At 44.5% G+C, this 21,181-nt stretch overlaps 2 protein-coding genes across 2 annotated transcripts; one reads left to right on the plus strand and one right to left on the minus strand.

Moving 5' to 3' along the window:
* Positions 1–2,184: 2,184 nt before the first annotated feature.
* Positions 2,185–9,606, minus strand: LOC124008871 (ras-related protein Rab-38-like). The gene is made up of 4 exons (XM_046320455.1): positions 8,889–9,606; positions 4,239–4,369; positions 3,439–3,588; positions 2,185–2,400 (listed from the first exon to the last, which is right to left on the minus strand). Exons 1-4 carry the CDS (start codon positions 9,079–9,081, stop codon positions 2,185–2,187), a joined length of 690 nt encoding a protein of 229 aa, XP_046176411.1. The 5' UTR covers positions 9,082–9,606.
* A 1,905-nt stretch (positions 9,607–11,511) lies between these two features.
* On the plus strand, positions 11,512–17,768 carry LOC124007672 (ras-related protein Rab-39B-like). The gene is made up of 5 exons (XM_046318352.1): positions 11,512–11,938; positions 13,924–14,157; positions 15,172–15,352; positions 15,512–15,637; positions 17,101–17,768. Exons 2-5 carry the CDS (start codon positions 13,943–13,945, stop codon positions 17,218–17,220), a joined length of 642 nt encoding a protein of 213 aa, XP_046174308.1. The 5' UTR covers positions 11,512–11,938; positions 13,924–13,942; the 3' UTR covers positions 17,221–17,768.
* The last annotated feature ends 3,413 nt before the right edge of the window (positions 17,769–21,181 follow it).

A 21,181-nucleotide genomic window follows, 5' to 3' on the forward strand; every position in this document is an offset into this window, starting at 1 on the left:
GGCTATGAAAGGCTCAGCAAGAAAGATGACACTGCTTCAAAACCACCATAAAAAAGCCGGACTAGCCAGGTTTGCAACTGCACATGGGAACAAAGATCGGACTTTTTGGAGAAATGTCCTCTGGTCTGATGAAACAATAATAGAACTGTTTGGCCATAATGACCATCGTTATGTTTGGAGGAAAAACCGGGAGGATTGCAAGCCGAAGAACACCATCCCAAACGTGAAGCACAGGGGTGGCAGCATCATGTTGTAGGGGTGCTTTGCTGCAGAAGTGACTGGTGCACTTCACAAAATAGATATCATGGGGAAGAAAAGTATGTGGATATATTGAAGCAACATCTCAAGACATCAGTCAGGAAGTTAAAACTTGGTCACAAATGGGTCTTCCAAATTCACAATGACCCCAAGCATACTTCCAAATATGTGGCGAAATAGCTTAAGGACAACAAAGTCATGGTATTGGAGTGGCCATCACAAAGCCCTGACCTCAATCTTATATAAAGTTTGTGGGCAGAACTGAAAAAGCGTGTGCGAGCAAGGAGACCTACAAACCTGACTCAGTTACACCAGCTCTGTCAGGAGGAATGGGCCAAAATTCACCCAACTTATTGTGGGAAGCTTGTGGAAGGCTACCCGAAATGTTGGACCCAAGTTAAACAATTTAAAGGCAATGCTACCAAATACTAATTGAGTGTATGTAAACTTCTGACCCACTGGGAGTGTGATGAAATAAATAAAATCTGAAATAAATAATTCTCTCTACTATTATTCTGACATTTCACATTCTTAAAATAAAGTGGTAAACCTAACTGACCTAAGACAGGGAATTTTTACTGGGATTAAATGTTAGGAATTGTGAAAAACTGAGTTTAAATGTATTTGGCAAAGGTGTATTTAAACTTCTGACTTCAACTGTAAGTCATCATTTTATTATGGTATGTGTTGCACATGAGCATGTGCTGACTGACTGGCTGACTAACTACCTACCTAACTGACAAAAAAAATAACTAGCTAATTAACTGACTGACTCCTCTCAGCCTTCCAGTTTTATCATCACAGAAAATAACATTTTCTCAAGCTGTTTGTTAGTGGATGTGACCTGGCTAAAGATTTCTGTTAAAAGGCATGTTGAACATTATACAGGACAAAGCAGAGGCAGAAGTCTAATGTTGGGGGTTATGATGATATCACTCTTCTTTTAGTTCAGAACGACACTATTTGTCTTCGTGATGAGTGTGATGCAACAGCAACACTCTTGATAACATCTCAATGTTTCCTCAATGATGTGGATGTTTCTATCCTCCACTGTGATCTGCCATGTCATCCAGGTTCAGCTTAGTAGCCAATAGTCCATCTATATCTCATGTTCTCTCCCCTGCCGCCTCTCCCCTTCCGCCTCTCCCCTTCCGCCTCTCCCCTTCCGCCTCTCCCCTTCCGCCTCTCCCCTTCCGCCTCTCCCCTTCCGCCTCTCCCCTTCCGCCTCTCCCCTTCCGCCTCTCCCCTTCCGCCTCTCCCCTTCCGCCTCATCCCCTTCCGCCTCATCCCCTTCCGCCTCATCCCCTTCCGCCTCATCCCCTTCCGCCTCATCCCCTTCCGCCTCATCCCCTTCCGCCTCATCCCCTTCCGCCTCTCCCCCTGCCCCCCCTCTCCCTCTCTGCCCCCCACCTCTCTCCCCTTCCACCTCTCCCCCTGCCTCTCCCCCTTCCACCTCTCCCTGCCCCCCTCTCTCCCCTTCCACCTCTCCCCTCTCTGCCCCCCCTCTCTCCCCTTCCACCTCTCCCTCTCTCTGCCACCCCCTCTCTCCCCTTCCACCTCTCCCTCTCTCTGCCCCCCCCTCTGTCCCCTTCCACCTCTCCCTCTCTCTGCCCCCCCTCCTCCCCTGCCTCTCCCTCTCTCCCCCCCCCACCTCTCCCCCTCTCCCCCACCTCTCTCCCCCTGCCTCCCTCCCTCTCCCCTGCCTCTCCCTCCCTCTCTCTCCCCTGCCTCTCCCTCCCTCTCTCTCCCCTGCCTCTCCCTCCCTCCTCTCCCCTGCCTCTCCCTCCCCTCCCTCCCCTGCCTCTCCCTCCCTCTCCCTCCCCTGCCTCTCCCTCCCTCTCCCTCCCCTGCCTCTCCCTCCCTCTACCCTGCCTCTCCCTCCCTCTACCCTGCCTCTCCCTCCCTCCGCCTCTCTCCCCGTCCCCCTCAGATATCCCCCATCTCTCTCCGTCCCGGCAGAGTAATCTTTTTATTACACCCATCACACCCTGGCCCCCCTGTCCTCTCTTTCATATTGTAGTCAAAGCGTGGTAGGAGCAGGACACTGGGGTCTCTAGTATCTCCATCTGACGACCTCTCCTCCTCTACCGCCATGATGCTCTCTACCAAACACATGATGGCCGCATCGATGTTGGTGTTGTCCTGCGAGGGGGAGTGGGATGGGGGGAGAGAGAGAGAATTCAATTTTCACTCCCGTATCTATTGGGTGAAATACCACAGAATGCCATCACAGCAGCAAGATGTGTGACCTGCTGTCACAAGAAAAGGGCAACCAGTGAAGAACAAACACTATTGTAAACAAAGTAGACAGACGGACGGACGGACAGACGGACGGACGGACAGAGGGACGGACGGACAGACGGACAGAGAGACAGAGAGACAGAGAGACAGAGAGACAGAGAGACAGAGAGACAGAGAGACAGAGAGGGAGAGAGGGAGAGAGAGAGGACAGAGAGACCGGGGGACAGAGAGACAGAGAGACAGAGAGACAGAGAGACAGAGAGACAGGGGGACAGAGAGACCGGGGGACAGAGAGACAGAGAGACAGGGGGACAGAGAGACAGAGAGACAGGGACAGAGAGACAGAGAGACAGAGAGACAGAGAGACAGAGAGAGAGAGACAGAGACAGAGAGACCAGAGGGAGGGGGAGAGAGACCGGGGGAGGGAGAGAGACCGGGGGGAGGGAGAGACCGGGGGAGGGAGAGACCGGGGGAGGGAGAGACCGGGGGAGAGAGACCGGGGAGGAGACCGGGGAGAGAGACCGGGGAGAGAGAGACGGGGGGGACCGGGGAGAGAGACAGGGGGAGAGAGAGACAGGGGGAGAGACAGAGAGACAGAGAGGGAGAGACACAGAGAGAGACACAGACAGACAAAAGAGAGAGAGAGAGACAGGGGAGAGAGACAAACAGAGATAGACAGAGAGAGACAGACAGAGACAGAGAGACAGGGGAGAGGTAAAAAGACAGTTTATAATCACAGTCCCTCACTCAGCCAGCAGTTAGCCGGTAGTTACATTCTATGAATGAGCTCTGTTAAGACTCACACACAGACACTGTCTGCTAACATCTCCTAACATGAAGCATAAATCCCCTGATATACTCTCAATACAGCAACAATAGAGACCTATCCCTCCCTATGCCGTGACCCAATGTCATGACTTTTTACCTCTGACCTCTCACCTTGGCTGAGGTCTCGTACCACCCCACAAAGCCGTGGTCTCTGGTGAAGTTCTCCAGTTTGGGCAGTTTGGAGCAGAGACCAGTGCTCAGTTGGTCACACTTATTACCCAATAGGACGGCCGGAATTGGCCTCCCGTTACCCAGAGCAACCTGAGAGGAGAGAGGGATGAAGGAGTGGTGAGACGGCGTTGTGGAGAGAGAGAGACAGAGAGAGACAGAGAGAGAGACAGAGAGAGAGACAGAGAGAGACAGAGAGAGAGACAGAGAGAGAGACAGAGAGAGACAGAGAGAGAGAGACAAAGACAGATAGGAATGAAGGAGGGAAGGGTGAAATAGAAGAGTGAAGAGAGAGACAGAGAGATAGAGACAGAGAGAGACAGAGAGAGACAGAGAGAGAGACAAAGACAGATAGGAATGAAGGAGGGAAGGGTGAAATAGAAGAGTGAAGAGACAGAGAGACAGAGAGACAGAGACAGAGAGAGACAGAGAGAGACAAAGACAGATAGGAATGAAGGAGGGAAGGGTGAAATAGAAGAGTGAAGGGGGAATGTAAACAGAACTTGAGCCTCATCAGAATCTACTATGTCTTTCTGTTCTTTGTTATTTCCATGCAGGCGCGGAGCATTACAACTGGTTATAAGCATGTTATAAGCATATTATGTCCCTTGTCTTAGACCTTGGAGTCGAGGTCTCCCTTCCACTTGAGGACAGCCTGGAAAGTGCAGAACCGTGTCATGTCAGGTAATTATTACTTATTATTACTGGTTCTAAGCATGTTCTAAGCGTGACTTGTCAGTAACCTTGGAGTCGAGATCGCTCTTCCACTTGAGGACAGCCTGGAAGGTAGAGGCTCGGGTCATGTCAAACACCACCAATGCACCCACAGCCTCACGGTAGTACACTCGCGTCATGTTGCCATAGCGCTCCTGGCCTGGGGACACAACAACAGTGATACACCAACAACTACAACAATAACAACAATCTTTCTCAATAAAATTATGTAAGCAACTAAGTGTGTGTGCGCACACACACACACACACACACACACACACACACACACACACACACACACACACACACACACACGTGAGTTCTCTAATGTGTACATGTAATTTCTCCTGGAAGTTAACCTCTCTCACATGATACTGATATACTGGGAAAAACCATCTGATAGACAGACACGCTATTTTAGGGCACAAACACGGGTCTGAAGAGACCGTAAGAAACCTGGGGAAATTAATTTAACCTCTGACCATAACATTTAGAGAGACAGACAGAGACAGACAGAGACAGACAGAGACAGACAGAGACAGACAGAGACAGACAGAGACAGACAGAGACAGACAGAGACAGACAGAGACAGACAGAGACAGAGACAGAGAGACAGACAGAACAGGCTCTCTCTTAACAACACATTCCGTTCTGGATGTGTAATGAAAAACACTATATATACACAAAAGTATGTGGTCACCCCTTCAAATGAATGGATTCAGCTCTTTTAGCCACACCCGTTGCTGAATCTCTATAGACACACTTTGGCAGTAGAATGGCCTTACTGAAGAGCTCAGTGATTTTCAACGTGGCATCGTCATAGGATGCCACCTTTCCAACAAGTCAGTTTGTCAGATTTCTGCCTTGCTAGAGCTGCCCTGGTCATCTGTGATTACTGTTATTGTGAAGTGGAAACGTCTAGGAGCAACAACGGCTCAGCCGCAAAGTGGTAGTTAACACAAGCTCACAGAACAGGACCACTGAGTGCTGAAGCGTGTAGCGCGTAAAAATCATCTGTCCTCAGTATGCACACAGTATGCACACACAGTATGCACACATGACTGTAAGTCACTTTGGATAAAAGCGTCTGCTAAATGGCATATATTATTATTATATTAGTTGCGACACTCACTACCGAGTCCCAAACTGCCTCTGGAAGCAACAACAGTACAAAAACTGTTTGTTGAGAGCTTAATGAAATGAGTTTCCATGGCCAAGCAGTCGCACACAAGCCTAAGATCACCATGTGCAATGCCAAGCGTCAGCTGGAGTGGTGTAAAGCCCACTGCCATTGGACTCTGGAGCAGTGGAAACACGTTCCCTGGAGTGATGCATCACGCTTCATCACATGGCAGTCCGACAGACGAATCTACATTTGGCGGATGCCAGGAGAACGCTACCTGCCCCAATGCATAGTGCCAACTGTAAAGTTTGATGGAGGAGGAATAATGGTCTGGAGCTGTTTATCATGGTTCAGTCTAAACCCCTTCGTTCCAATTAAGGGATATCTTAACGCTACAGCATACAATGACATTCTAGACAATTCTGTGCTTCCAACTTTGTGGCAAAAGATGGGGGAAGGTTCTTTCCTGTTTCAGCAAGACAATACCCCTGTGCACAAAGCAAGGTCCATACTGAAATGGTTTGTCTAGATCGGTGTGGAAGAACTTGACTGGCCTGCACAGAGCCCCGACCTCAACCCCATCGAACACCTTTGGAATGAATTGGAACGCCGACTGCGAGCCAGGCCTAATCACCCAACATCAGTGCCCAACCTCACTCATGCTCTTGTAGCTGAATGGAAGAAGCATGTGGCAAGTCCCCGCAGCAATGATCCAACATCTATCTAGTGGAAGGCCTTCCCAGAAGAGTGGAGGTTGTTATAGCAGCAATGTTCCAACATCTAGTGGAAGGCCTTCCCAGAAGAGTGAAGGCTGTTATAGCAGCAATATTCCAACATCTAGTGAAAGGCCTTCCCAGAAGAGTGGAGGTTGTTATAGCAGCAATATTCCAACATCTAGTGGAAGGCCTTCCCAGAAGAATGAAGGCTGTTATAGCAGCAATGTTCCAACATCTAGGTGAAGGCCTTCCCAGAAGAGTGGATGCTGTTATAGCAGCAATGTTCCAACATCTAGTGGAAGGCCTTCCCAGAAGAGTGAAGGCTGTTATAGCAGCAATGTTCCAACATCTAGTGGAAGGCCTTCCCAGAAGAGTGGATGCTGTTATAGCAGCAATGTTCCAACATCTAGGTGAAGGCCTTCCCAGAAGAGTGAAGGCTGTTATAGCAACAAAGGGGGGGACCAACTCCATATTAATGCCCATGATTTTGGAATGAGCACGTGTCCACATCCTTTTGGTTGTATAATGTAGCGGTTGCTGCTAACACACATTGCTTGAATAACATCAGATTAGCAACCTGGCAGAAAAGCCTTTTCCTACAATGTCTGTTTATCTCTGTTTACCACACCATCTCTGTCTATCCACTGCATGCATTGTGCCATTCCACAATGTCTATCTCTGTTTACCACACCATCTCTGTCTATCCACTGCATGCATTGTGCCATTCCACAACGTCTATCTCTGTTTACCACACCATCTCTGTCTATCCACTGCATGCATTGTGCCATTCCACAACGTCTATCTCCATTCACTAAGGCGAGATGAGTTCCCAGTGAGCTTTAAACACATAGCCCTAAGGACAAACTGTTTAGGACTCCTATTGACAATGAGGCTCAGGGCAGGAGTGCTGATGTAGGATCCGTTTCTGCTGATGTAGGATCCGTTTTCTATCCTTATATAGCAGCGTTTCCCAAACTTGGTCCTCTGGACCCCTAGGGGTGCACGTTGTTGTTGTTTTTGTATTTTTTTGGGGCTACTTTCACCCCTTTTTCGTGATCTCCAAATTGGTAGTTAGTCTTGTCCCATAGTTGCACCTCCCGTACGGACTCGGGAGAGGTGAAGGTCGAGAGCCATGCGTCCTCTGAAACACGACCATGTCAAGTCGCACTGCTTCTTGACACACTGCTCGCTTAACCTGGAAGCCAGTCGCACCAATGTGTCAGTGGAAACACCGTCCAACTGGCAACCATATCAGCGTGCACTGCACCCTGCCCGCCACAGGAGTCGCTAGAGAGCAATGGGACAAGGTAATCCTGGCCGGCCAAACCCTCCCCTAGCTTGGACGGCGCTGGGCCAAACCCTCCCCTAGCTTGGACGGCGCTGGGCCAAACCCTCCCCTAGCTTGGACGGCGCTGGGCCAAACCCTCCCCTAGCTTGGACGGCGCTGGGCCAAGCCCTCCCCTAGCTTGGACGGCGCTGGGCCAAACCCTCCCCTAGCTTGCACGGCGCTGGGCCAAACCCTCCCCTAGCTTGCACGGCGCTGGGCCAAACCCTCCCCTAGCTTGGACGGCGCTGGGCCAATTGTGCGCCACCTCAAGGGTCTCCCAGTCACGGCCGGCTGTGAAACAGCCTGGGATTGAACCCGGATCTGTAGTGACGCCTCAAGCCTTGCGATGCAATACCTGACAGCTGCGCCACTCAGGAGGCCAGGTGTTTGGTTTTTGCCCAGCACCACACAGATGATTGAAATAATCAACTAATCATCAAGCTTTGTTAATTTGAATCAGCTGTGTAGTGTTTGGTCAAAAAATACAAAAGTGCACCTCTTTGAGGTTCCGCGGACAAGCTTTGGGAAACGATGGTCTATAAATTATAATAAATAGCATGATATGGACATGGCAGGAGACCTGGGAGCTGTATGTATAAAGTGTCAGAGTGAGAGCGCTGATCTAGGATCAGATTCCCCCTGTCCGTCTACTCTTAATTCATTTATCATCGAAAAAGGAAATCTTGACCCAAGATCAGCGTTATTAAAAAAATAGCATATCAGCACACCTACTCTCAACGGAGCCCTGGCGTGAGAATGACTGGTCATCGTACACACTGACAGCTGGTAGACATGGTGTGATGTCATTATCTTTGGTGGAGATGATTAGGAGGGAAAAGTCTAGATGATACAGCACCATAAACGGTCTGCTCTGTTGACAGATGGGCTAAAGCACACACACACACACACACACACACACAGCAATGCTTTACTATACCTGAGAAGACTTTTTTTGGACCAACAATTGATTCCCTTTCAAAATCCTATTTTCCCTAAACCCAACGCCTAACCTCAAATGTAACCTTAATAAGCCTAATTCTAACCCCTAAACCTAAAATAACATTTTTACAAGTGAGGACTGGCAATATATCCTCACTTCTCTTAATGTTTGTTGGTTTACTATTCTAGTGAGGACTTCTGGTACACGTACACACACACGCAGTCAATTACAAAGACTCACGAATATATAGGTGCTTGTGCGCGCGATTTTGTCCGGCGTGCGTGCATGCCAGCGTTTTGGGCATCATTTGCTACTGATTAAGAGCTTAACCTATCGTTAAGACTCCTATGTGTCATATAAAAATATTAACGTTACAAAACTATAGGGTATTTTAGGTACACCTAATTAGCTTACCAACCGAGTGGCCGATACCATTTAACGTGGAACATGGCCTAAATGCGTGACATATTGTAGACTTGTGTGTCTTATAAAATAACACACAGTTATGCAACCCAAAAGGTAGGCAACGTAGGGTAGGTAATTACAATACGGTAATTCATTTAGGCTACTAACCGGCTATGTCCCACAACTGCAGACGCACCACCGTCTTGTGATCCCAATTGAGGATTTTGAGAGCGAAGTCTACTCCTATGGTGGCCCGGTAATGTTGAGAGAATATCTGATGTACATAACGCTTGATTATAGACGTCTTGCCGACACCCAAGTCACCGATGACCAGGACCTTGAGCAAGCGTTGTTGCTGCATGGTTGGGCTATGAGTTGGTAGAAAACAATCACGTCTAGTTACACCACATTATTGTCCACATAGAAATGTTTTATGAAAAATGACATGCAGAAAAAAATATTCCAAAAGCCAGTCTCTTTTTTTCCAGTTGTTTTTATTCCATATGGGTCCACTTTTCGCAGCTCTCTTTTCCCGTTACTGAAGTTGTAAACGGTCTTATTTGTCACACAGACAAGTCAATTGATAGAGAAAAAACATTTACATCCCGTCTCCACTTATTCAAAATATGCACTCAAAAATAGTCCGGAAGTTATTTTGTATTTTCTCCGTTTTTCTATTTCTATACAAGTCCAATGAATCGACGCACGATTGTGCGTATTGGTGGCTCTTCACCCGTTACCTAACCTTCATTCCATCTGGCGCTAAAAAGGAGAACTTCTAAAAAAGTGCTGTCAGCGCAAAGTCATGAACTAACTGTCAAATGAGGTCAAACAGCCTGCGGTGTGTGTGCGTGCTCAACTTTTCTAAAAGTCGTTGCCGTTTATCTGCGCGTGAAGCTTCTTCTGCCCGTCAGCTGTTTGACGACCACGCCCCTTTAACCGATCAAATGAAGGCCAACTACACCACATAGTTATTCACATAGAAAAATGTCATGGAAAATTACATAAAGAAACACATTTTCCAAGCAGTGGTTAAAAAATTACCCAATTGTCATACTTGAGTAAAAGATACCTTAATAGAAAATTACTCAAGTGCAAGTGAAAGTCACCCAGTACAATACTACTTGAGTAAAAGTCTAAAAAGTATTTGGTTTAAAAAATATTTAAGTATCAAAAGTAAATGGTATTGGTAAAAAAATACTTAAGTATCAAACGTAAAAGTATAAATAATTTCAGACTCCTTATATAAAGCAAACTAGATGGCATAATACATACGGATAGCCCGGGGCATGCTCCAACACGGACTTAATTTACCAACGAAGCATGTGTTTAGTGAGTCTGCCAGATCAGAGGCAATAGGGATAACAAGGGAAGTTCTCTTGATAAGTGTGTGAATTAGGCTATTTTCATGTCTTGCTAAGCATTCAAAATGTAACGAGTAAATTAGGTTGTCAGGATAAAATATATATATATATTAAAAGTAAAGTACAGATACCCCACAAAAACGAATTACGTAGTACTTTCACGTATTTTTACTTAAATACTTTACATCATTCTGAGTCCAAGTCAGTGTCCACTTTTCAGCAGCTCCCTTTTCCCCATTACCTGAAGTTGTCTGTATGCCAAATAAGATAATCCTCCACATATTCTAGCCTAAACTAGCACATTAATTGATAGAGAGAGAGAGAAAGAAAAACATTAATATCCTTCTCACTTATTACAAATATGCATTCTCAAAAATATTCCAGTTTATTTATTTTATCACTTTTTCTATTTCCATACACGTCCAATGTATTCACGCACAACTGTCCGTGTTGGTGACGTGTTTGTGACCATTCCATCTCGTGCAAAAAAAGTTATAAAAAGTGATGTCATCAGCTGTCAAGTTAGGTCAAGCAGCCTGTGTGCGCGCGATCATCTCATGTATAAGCAGTTGCCATTCCTCTGAGCGTGAAGCGTCAGCTGTTTGACGACCACACCCCTTTAACAGGAAGTTGTCTACGCCCACACAAGCCTGGGTTTTCTACGCCTGCTACGATAGGTTAACACAAGCCTGGTCGTTCAACGCCTGCTACCATAGGTTAACAAGCCAAACGTTCACTGTACTGTCTGTCCATCGCTCTGACGCAACATAGCGCTGCAGGGAGAAAAATATAAAAAAATACATATACCAGTGTATGTCCCGAATGGAGCAACGGTCTGAGGTGTCACTACAGACTCTGGTTCGATTCCAGACTGTCCCATAGCGCGGCGCACAATTGGCCCAGCGTCGTCTGGGTTAGGTCGTCATTGTAAATAAGAAGTTATTCTTCACGGACTTGCCTAATTAAATAAAGATTGAATAAAATAAATAAACATTCGTCCCAGCGCTGTGAAGCATCGGTTGGTTACCGACATGTCCCCCGTAACGCAACCGTTTTATCAAATTGAACAAGCTCCAATAAATGTTTTATATGAGCGGGTCTGTTTGGTAGGCAGCATGTAGGGAATAAACAGTTCCGTTATTAAGGAATAGTGCCCTGTCACCCACCAAAAAGGGTTGCCTTACAACAGGTAAAATGATTGATATGATATAAAAACAAACCACAACATTTAAATACGATGTTTATAATGGTGTTATAACAAGAGTTGATATATAGGCCTAGTCTAACAGAGTTTTCTTCTATGCTATTTGTGTCGCTGTGGGTTTTTGTAGAGATGAGAAAAGTGGTTGTCCGCCTCTATATGGATGTTTACGGTAGTAGTGGTGCTGATGCGGGCGGGGAAGTGGAATGAGTCAGGTTCTGTGATGCTGCTGCTAGCGCTGCCATTTCATCAACAGCAACATTCATTTCATAACATTTTGCGGCCTTCAAAAACAGGAAACGAAAAAAAGAGAGTAGTGAAAAGAAAACGAACCCGTCGAATGTATCACATTCGAAACGAGTGTGGTTTTAGACAATAGTGTAGACTTCCGTCTACAAATAATAACATTTTGTGGAGTAAAGCGTGCTGTGGATTCTTCTCTTAGACCTAGGACGTTCGAGCCCGTTGTTATCGTTATAAACCGTAATAAAGACATAAGACCCGTCGTTGGATCACTCCAGGGGAATTGTAAACTGTGGTTTATGTGTCGCTGTAAGACCTTTTTCCGGCGTTTGTTCTACGAAAGAGGAGACGAGCTTCTCGAAACGATGGAACCTGCAGCATTCGGGTTGTGAACGCCGCAACTAAACAACGTAAGATGAAACCATTGCACGTTCTCCTAGGCTATAGGCCTTTCTCGTAATTGTGACCTCGATTCCATTAAAATACATTTTAAATTTCAGGATAACGATGAGAGAAATAAGAAAAAGGTTTTTGAATAAAGTGGATGAAGTTACACTGCTTGTGGTCTTGGAAGCCTGTTATGAGAGTGACAGATGTGATGTGGTAAAGTTCATCAAATCATCGTGTAGATTCTATTCTAGCCAGCTGTTCTCCATTCGATTCCCCATTAGCCTACTGACAGATCAAGTTGAACTATCCCTATAATAATAATAACAATCAATCATTTGTCCTGCCATAAGGAAAAACGGAGGGGCCCATTCATTGACCTTGGTAGGTCTGGAAAAAAACATTTGATTTGAATCCAAAAGCACCTTATGTGAAATATTATTTTGACATTTTAGTCACTTAGCAGACTCCCTTATCCAGAGAGACTTACACAGTAGTGAGTGGAAACATGTACATACTGGTCCCCTGTGGGAATCGAACCCACAACCCTGGCGTTTCACGCCATGCGCTACCAAATGAGCCACATCCACGGTATGCTCTACAATAGACATCGTTTTGTCCCCTATAGGTGACTGTAATAGGTTACAGTCAACTGTCCGTGTCAATGCTCCAGAGATCCTAGTTAAAGCCGATATCCGGGCTGAGTCAACAGCTATGGGGGTGGGTATTATGGTTATTCTCTAGGGGATCTGTGTGTCCACGGTAGGCAGAGTGTTTGCATATTAAGCGGACTGTGTAATCCCCCGGCCAAGCAGAGTGAGGTAGTGGCGGTGAGCTTTAGTTGGCACTAGAGGCAGTGTGATGGCTGGATAACCAGGCCTGTGCATAGAATGCAATACCATCATAAATTATTGCATTGTAGTGTTTTCAATAAGCATAGTTCTATAGAACATGGAATAGAATATAGAATCAAATATGTAAGCCATGTTACTTACTAGCCACTGGCTACAACTAGAATGAAATAACTATTTTTCTTAGAGGGAAATTCAACAGGGCTTTGTATATTCAGCAATAAAATAAATCCTTGATAACCTAAAATACATCCTTGATAACCTAAGATACATCCTTGATAACCTAAGATACATCCTTGATAACCTAAGATACATCCTTGATAACCTAAAATAAATCCTTGATAACTAAAATAAATCCTTGATAACCTAAAATAAATCCTTGATAACCTAAAATAAATCCTTGATAACCTAAAATACATCCTTGATAACCTAAAATACATCCTTGATAACCTAAAATAAATAACCTAAAATAAATCCTTGATAACCTAAAATACATCCTTGATAACCTAAAATACATCCTTGATAACCTAAAATACATCCTTGATAACCTAAAACAGACTATCAAATAGGTGACATAGCCAAGTCAAGTGACTTGAAAGTAGGCCAACATAGGCTAGAAAATCAGATCTCCTATAGTCACATGCTTGTAATTAAACATGTGGCTATAATAGGCATTATAAACTGGGTGGTTTGAGCCCTGAATTCTGATTGGCTGAAGGTCATGGAATATCAGACCGTACACCACGGGTATGACAAAACATGTATTTTTACTTCTCTAACTATGTTGGTAACTAGTTTATAATAGCAATAAGGAACCTCGGGGTTTGTGGCCAATATACCACGGCTAAGGGCTGTATCCAGGCACTCCACATTGGTCGTGCAGAGGACACAGTCCTTAGCTGTGGTATATTGGCCATATACCACACCTCCTCTGGCATTATTGCTTTATTGTAACACCGGGGGCCTAGATAAAAACCATGGCCATATCAAGATGAGGAGAAGTACAGCCTTTTAACTCATCGCCAGGGCCGTCTCTAGCCTTCTGTGGTCCCCAAGTGAACACTGTTGTTACGGGTTACAGGTTACCTGTCTGACTCTGGTTTTGTGCGTCCATTCGCCTGTGTCTCTCTCCACGTGCCTGATTTACCCAACAACAGAAGCTAGACAGTAGTCACCATGGAGGCGATATGGCTGTACCAGTTCCGACTCATCGTCATTGGGGACTCGACGGTGGGGAAGTCGTGTTTGATCCGGCGGTTCACAGAGGGACGCTTCGCCCAGGTGAGCGACCCCACAGTCGGCGTAGATTTCTTCTCTCGCCTGGTGGAGATCGAGCCGGGGAAACGGATCAAGCTACAGATCTGGGATACTGCGGGACAGGAGCGGTTCAGGTATGGTGTGTGTGTGTGTGTGTGTGTGTGTGTGTGTGTGTGTGTGTGTGTGTGTGTGTGTGTGTGTGTGTGTGTGTGTGTGTGTGTGTGTGGGTCTAAGGATGGTGACAGTTATTTATCATCGAATATTAACCTCTTTCGGTAGTGATCTATCATAGCCTACCTTTCGAATGACAACGCGCTCTGCTGTGTCAATGCTGCTTCCTATCCAACAAGACTGAGGTCCACACTGAAGTCAGGTTGTGTCATTCCACTACTGATTAGGGTTATTGACGAGTCAAGAGCCTTATTATGCAAAGTACAAAGGGTATGCGGTTATTGGCCTATCTAAACATTTACAGGAACATTGGTAACACATTGGACAGGCCTAAATAGGCCTGATAGACATTTATAAAACATATAAAACAAGTATATGAGGACCCTTTTAAATACATTTACCTAGCAGCCTTTGAACACACACACACACACACGCACACACACACACTTCGTCAGCGTTCCATCTCTCCATTTCCTGCTCTGTATCTGTGTCTTCTGATTCCTTTCAACTGTTTTCTTATGAATATTTTACCAGCCTCCTATCTTCATTCTCTCTTTCTTGAAGTCCTCTTCTTCCACCTCCCCTTCCCTCTATCCACCCACACCTTGCCTGCCTGTCATATCCCTCCTCCCACTTCCTCTCCCCTTCCTGTCCTCTCTCCCGCCCCTCACATTTTCTCTTTCTCTCTTCTGCCAAATTATCCCTCCCTCACTACCCACTCTCTCCCTTTTTCTAACCTTTATATCTGTCTCCTAACACCTCTCTCCCTCACACTCTTCTTTTAGTTCAGAACGACACTTATTTGTCTTCGTGATGAGTGTGATGCAACAGTAACACTCTTGATAACATCTCAATGTTTCCTCAATGATGTGGATGTTTCTATCCTCCACTGTGATCTGCCATGTCATCCAGGTTCAGCTTAGTAGCCAATAGTCCATCTATATCTCATGTTCTCTCTCATCTCAACCCTCTCTCAGGTCCATCACAAGAGCCTACTATCGTAACTCGGTGGGCGGGCTCCTGCTGTTCGACATCACAAACCGTCGCTCCTTCCAGAACGTTCATGATTGGCTAGAGGAGGCCCGGAGTCACGTCCAACCACACAGCATCGTGTTCCTATTGGTCGGACACAAGTGTGACCTGGAGCCTCAGCGTCAGGTAGCCTATCAGAATGTGTGTGTGTGTTTGATTGAGCATTTGAAGAAAGAATCCTCACCCTAACAAAGGACACTATAAATGATGCCTGAAACACATTCCTATGAAATCAGACAATAAAATAGAATCTTTACCTTTAAAAAAAAAAATAATAATTGGCAGGTGACTCGTCAGGAAGCTGAGAAACTCGCCGGCGCCTACGGGATGCGTTACGTAGAAACCTCGGCCCGCGACGCCATCAATGTGGAGCACGCCTTCACGGAGCTGACCAGGGACATCTTCCATCTGGTGAGGAGATAACCTTCTTCAACCGGAGTCAAAAATCTAAATGGAGTCACATTTTCAATGCTAACCCTTGGCTATTAAAGCAATGGGCTGGTCCCATAAACTGGTACCACATGTGGTACAAACCTACGCTTGTGAAAACATGAATCTCAAAGAAACTAAATTGTAATTAATATACAATTATTAGGTTATTGCCATTTTAACAAGTAATTTCAAAATAAATACCTGATAAATACTGGGGCTGGGAATTGCCAGTATTACAATACTCACAATAGTATTACAATACTCACAATAGTATTACAATACTCACAATAGTATTACAATACTCACAATAGTATTACAATACTCACAATAGTATTACAATACTCACAATAGTATTACAATACTCACAATAGTATTACAATACTCACAATAGTATTACAATACTCACAATAGTATTACAATACTCACAATAGTATTACAATACTCACAATAGTATTACAATACTCACAATAGTATTACAATACTCACAATAGTATTACAATACTCACAATAGTATTACAATACTCACAATAGTATTACAATACTCACAATAGTATTACAATACTCACAATAGTATTACAATACTCACAATAGTATTACAATACTCACAATAGTATTACAATACTCACAATAGTATTACAATACTCACAATAGTATTACAATACTCACAATAGTATTACAATACTCACAATAGTATTACAATACTCACAATAGTATTACAATACTCACAATAGTATTACAATACTCACAATAGTATTACAATACTCACAATAGTATTACAATACTCACAATAGTATTACAATACAATAGTATTACAATACTCACAATAGTATTACAATACTCACAATAGTATTACAATACTCACAATAGTATTACAATACTCACAATAGTATTACAATACTCACAATAGTATTACAATACTCACAATAGTATTACAATACTCACAATAGTATTACAATACTCACAATAGTATTACAATACTCACAATAGTATTACAATACCTACAATAGTATTACAATACTTAGGTGCCGATGATATGTTTTGTGATTCTCCCGATTCTATATGTATTGCTGTTCGATACTGTGATTTTATTGCGATGATGATGTTCCAAACATATGGCTCACTATATGTCTGCTGCAGAGAGACCAGAGAGAGAGAGAGAGAGCAGGAGAAAACAGTTTGAATCAGTCAGGGAAACAAATAGCATGTTGGCTCAGCATTTACAAAGAAGATGGAGAACAAGCTATAGGATTTGGAGCAGGTGTAGCCAACTAGCGCTAGTTAACACAACCTACAGTAGCAATAAATAAATACCCGGAGAATAATATTGCGATATGTAACTATCGATTCCCCCCCATCACTACTGGGCTGTAAAATAAAAGTGTTAGTTAATTAAATCGGAAGCCTCTGAATGTGAATACTTAACCTTGATATCTTGGCCCTAGGTAAGGAGCGGTGACATCACTATCCAGGAGGGTTGGGAAGGGGTGAAGAGCGGCTTCGTCCCCAACGTGGTCCACTCCTCCGAGGAGGTCACCAAGAGTGACCGGCGGTGCCTCTGCTGATCTGGAGGGATCACTAGAGAGATCTCTGACTCAAGCCTGGTTTCACCTAGGTCCTCCTGGATCCATTTCAGCTCTAGTTTAGCAATTACCCTCTGCTGATCTGCATCAGGATGGAGGGATCTTACCCACAACTACACTACATGGCCAAAAGTATGTGGACACATCAAATTAGTGGATTTTGCTATTTCAGCCACACCTGTTGATGACAGGTGTATAAAAATCGAGCACACCGCCATGCAATCTCCATATACAAACATTGGCAGTAGACTGACCTTACTGAAGAGCTCAGTGACTTTCAACGTGGCATCGTCATAGGATGCCACCTTTCCAACAAGTCAGTTTGTCAGATTTCTGCCCTGCAAAAGCTGCTCCGGTCAACGGTAAGTGCTGTTATTCTGAAGTGGAAACATTTAGGAGCAACAGCGGCCCAGCTGCGAAGTGGTAGGCCACACAAGCTCACAGGTTGTCAAGATCGGTGTGGAAGAACTTGACTGGCCTGCACAGAGCCCTGACTTCAACCCCATCAAACACCTTTGGGATGAATTGGAATGCAGAGTGCGAGCCAGGCCTAATCGCCCAACATCAGTGCCCAACCTCACTCATGCTCGTGGCTGAATGGAAGCAAGTCCCTGCAGCAATGTTCCAACATCTAGTAGAAGGCCTTCCCAGAAGAGTGGAGGTTGTTATAGCATCAAAGGGCAAACCAACTCCATATTAATGCCCATGATTTTGGAATGAGATGTTTGACTAGCAGGTGTCCACAGACTTTTGGCCATGTAGTATAGATCCCTGGTTTCCCCATCTCCTTTCTTCCAATATGCAATCCCATAACACAATTTATACAGCCAGAAGGCATCACACACCATGGTTGGGCAAGGTTTAGCCAAAACGACATTCTACTTGACTTAAAGGAGACTAAGATGGAGGGGGCTCTCAGTCTCTCCCCTCCCCCCCAAAGGAAACTAAATCTGGTCTCAAAAACTCTGTGGTTCTCGACTTTTTTTTTCCCCACCCATCATCCAACGACCACTGTACAATCCCTATCCAACACCATAATGGGCTTTATGGACCCTGTGGACAGGGATGTAAGGGAACGACTGTTTGACTGACAGTACAGGTGGACAAAGTGACTCCAGGGACGTATTCACTTCACATCAAACGGAGGAAATGGACAGAACAGGAAGGGACAACCTGAACCAATAAGAAACTTTTTATTTATTTATAGCAAAACATAATTGTATTTTTTCTTAATGGTGTGCACTAATGAATACGACCCAGTAAAAGGTGGACTATAAGGGGATATTAGGCATCCCTGAGTACCGGTACATTACCTGAACATTACCAAGAATCCAAATCCCTGAGGAGGGTCAAACTGACAACAGAGGAGGACTATTTATTTGAGTACGTTTGAACAATGTCTCTGTAACTTGTCCTAGTGATTCTGGAATCTAGCGGAGGAACCCATGGTAACAGTGGAGAGACAGCTAGGAGAACATACTCTAAAAATACCATAACTTGTCCTAGTGATTCTGGAATCTAGTGGAGGAACCCATGGTAACAGTGGAGAGACAGCTAGGAGAACATACTCTAAAAATACCATAACTTGTCCTAGTGATTCTGGAATAGCGGAGGAACCCATGGTAACAGTGGAGAAACAGCTACTCTAAAAATACCATAACTTGTCCTAGTGATTCTGGAATAGCGGAGGAACCCATGGTAACAGCTAGGAGAACATACTCTAAAAACACCACAACTACCTAGAATTCCACACCTGCGCACATCTAAATGACAGTTAACTCTATAGGACACAAGTATGGCAACAGACATGTGCATTCAATATCTCAAACCAGTATAGAAATAAGGACACTCATTCCAAAAATAAAATCACATTTTGTTCATGACTAAGACGATGTAACAATAACCTTTTCTGGTTTGGCAACTGAAACATGAAATGGTTTGGGCACAATAGGTGGAGGGACAGAACTTGCTGCGTTGTAACAAACGGTGTCCTACATTTTATTTTCAGTTGAAGATGTTCTGTAGCCACTGTGTTCAAAGGTCAATTTCTTTCTCATCAGAATAAAAAACTATGATTCCTTTGTCTCTAGTGATGAGATTGAAATAAGATTTGAATAATCTGATAAGGTTATTTGTTTTGGATAGGGGAAGCACCATTGCTTTCCTCTGAATGGGCGAGTGTATACTACTGATTCTGTAGGGCACCTTTTCATCTACTTGATTTGTGTAATTAATAACTGCAAGGATGAACTGATATCGTCCACCTTTTCCAAAGAGTGATGCATTATCGTATGTCAATCTAACATTTCAGGGCCAGTGGAGCTGGGGTGTGACTGTGTACATCTATCATGTAGGATTACCCTTGACAAGGAAGAGTGGATGGTAAACGTTCTCAATCATCAAATCTGGGACCATTTTGCAGAGTCTTGACGAGGGACTTTTCGCTCCTTTACGACTTGGATCACGAATGGACTTCTCTGGGTTACTATGTGCTTTTCCCAGTTTCGTGGACATTCTGGTTCTAGAACAGAATCTTGGACATCATGATGTTCCACCCGTCGAATTAGAACAGAGTAGAATTCTATTCAGTGCTCTTAACTGAACAACGGTGTCTTCACCAATCTCCTCCAATGCTTATACCGTATCAGAGTAGTCTGTCTAGACAGATGGGTTGAGACTAGTATCAGAGGGTTCAAGGAGTTTGAATCAGTTGCTCCTCCATCATCTAATAAGACACTATGTAAGTAAGGTCTCTAATCACAGATATAAGATCAGATTACCAGAGCCCCCAACACTAACCTTTACCAGTAGACTAACACAAAGACATCGGACCCTGTATCGGTTCTTAGAGGCAACTTCTATCTACTGTGTCACACACAGGCACGTAGTTCAGCAACGTTTTGGAAAGTTCAAGATAGAAATTTGCTCTGTGGCATATAGAACAATGTTCCACGTTTAGCTCTATTCATGGAAATTCTAACTACATCGTTCGACAACGTCGGCTACTGAACGTGGACAAGCAGTTACTTAGCCTGGTAAAACCAGACATAATGAAAGGAAACAAAAGAGAAGCGCTGTGAAATCAGTTGGATACCAGGCTAGCTGTTGCTCATAAACAATATAACACGCAAGTAGACCATCAATGTACAGCATTACTAGGGTCGTATTCATTGGGCACCAAACGGAAGACAACAGACTGAAACAAGAGAGGAAACTACCCTCTCTGTTTTGCAACGTTTTGCCCTAATGAATGGGACCCAGGATGAATCTTTTCATTTTACCTGATGGCATCTTCTTCTCTTTGTCTCCAATCTGTACAATACCATGTAACTACTGTTCATTCAATTCAACATCTATGGAACTTTCTGGGCCACTAACTACTATTCTATCAAAACAACTTGAAATGTACAAAAAAAAAAAATCAATAAAAAATGTGACTGGTAAAACACCAGTTTTGCTCCGTGTGTCTTACATTGTAGCACCCGCGTGTGTGTGGGTAGTGACGTCATAATGGGTTTGTAGCACCCGCGTGTGTGTGGGTAAAATGTAGTGACGTCATAATGGGTTTGTAGCACCCGCGTGTGTGTGGGTAAAATGTAATGACGTCATGGGTTTGTAGCACCCGCGTGTGTGTGGGTAAAATGTAGTGACGTCATAATGGGTTTGTAGCATTTACATTTAAGTCATTTAGCAGACGCTAGAGCGACTTACAAATTGGTGCATTCACCTTATGACATCCAGTAGAACAGTCACTTTACAAATAGTGCATCTAAATCTGAAAGGGGGGGTGAGAAGGATTACTTATCCTATCCTAGGTATTCCTTAAAGAGGTGGGGTTTCAGGTGTCTCCGGAAGGTGGTGATTGACTCCGCTGTCCTGGCGTCGTGAGGGAGTTTGTTCCACCATTGGGGGGCCAGAGCAGCGAACAGTTTTGACTGGGCTG

The sequence above is a fragment of the Oncorhynchus gorbuscha genome, linkage group LG21, assembly GCF_021184085.1.
Source record: "Oncorhynchus gorbuscha isolate QuinsamMale2020 ecotype Even-year linkage group LG21, OgorEven_v1.0, whole genome shotgun sequence".
NCBI classification, from domain to species: Eukaryota; Metazoa; Chordata; class Actinopteri; order Salmoniformes; family Salmonidae; genus Oncorhynchus; species Oncorhynchus gorbuscha.

Excerpts from the sequence above, each read along its gene's own strand:
- LOC124008871 (XM_046320455.1), bottom strand. The coding sequence starts at position 9,081 with ATGCAGCAACAACGCTTGCTCAAGGTCCTGGTCATCGGTGACTTGGGT. Across the intron at positions 3,589-4,238 it reads AGAGCGATCTCGACTCCAAG|GTTGCTCTGGGTAACGGGAG; the intron begins GTTACTGACAAG and ends CTCTCCTCTCAG. Across the intron at positions 2,401-3,438 it reads GGTACGAGACCTCAGCCAAG|GACAACACCAACATCGATGC; the intron begins GTGAGAGGTCAG and ends TCCCCCTCGCAG.
- LOC124007672 (XM_046318352.1), top strand. The coding sequence starts at position 13,943 with ATGGAGGCGATATGGCTGTACCAGTTCCGACTCATCGTCATTGGGGAC. Across the intron at positions 15,353-15,511 it reads ACCTGGAGCCTCAGCGTCAG|GTGACTCGTCAGGAAGCTGA; the intron begins GTAGCCTATCAG and ends AATAATTGGCAG. Across the intron at positions 15,638-17,100 it reads CCAGGGACATCTTCCATCTG|GTAAGGAGCGGTGACATCAC; the intron begins GTGAGGAGATAA and ends TCTTGGCCCTAG.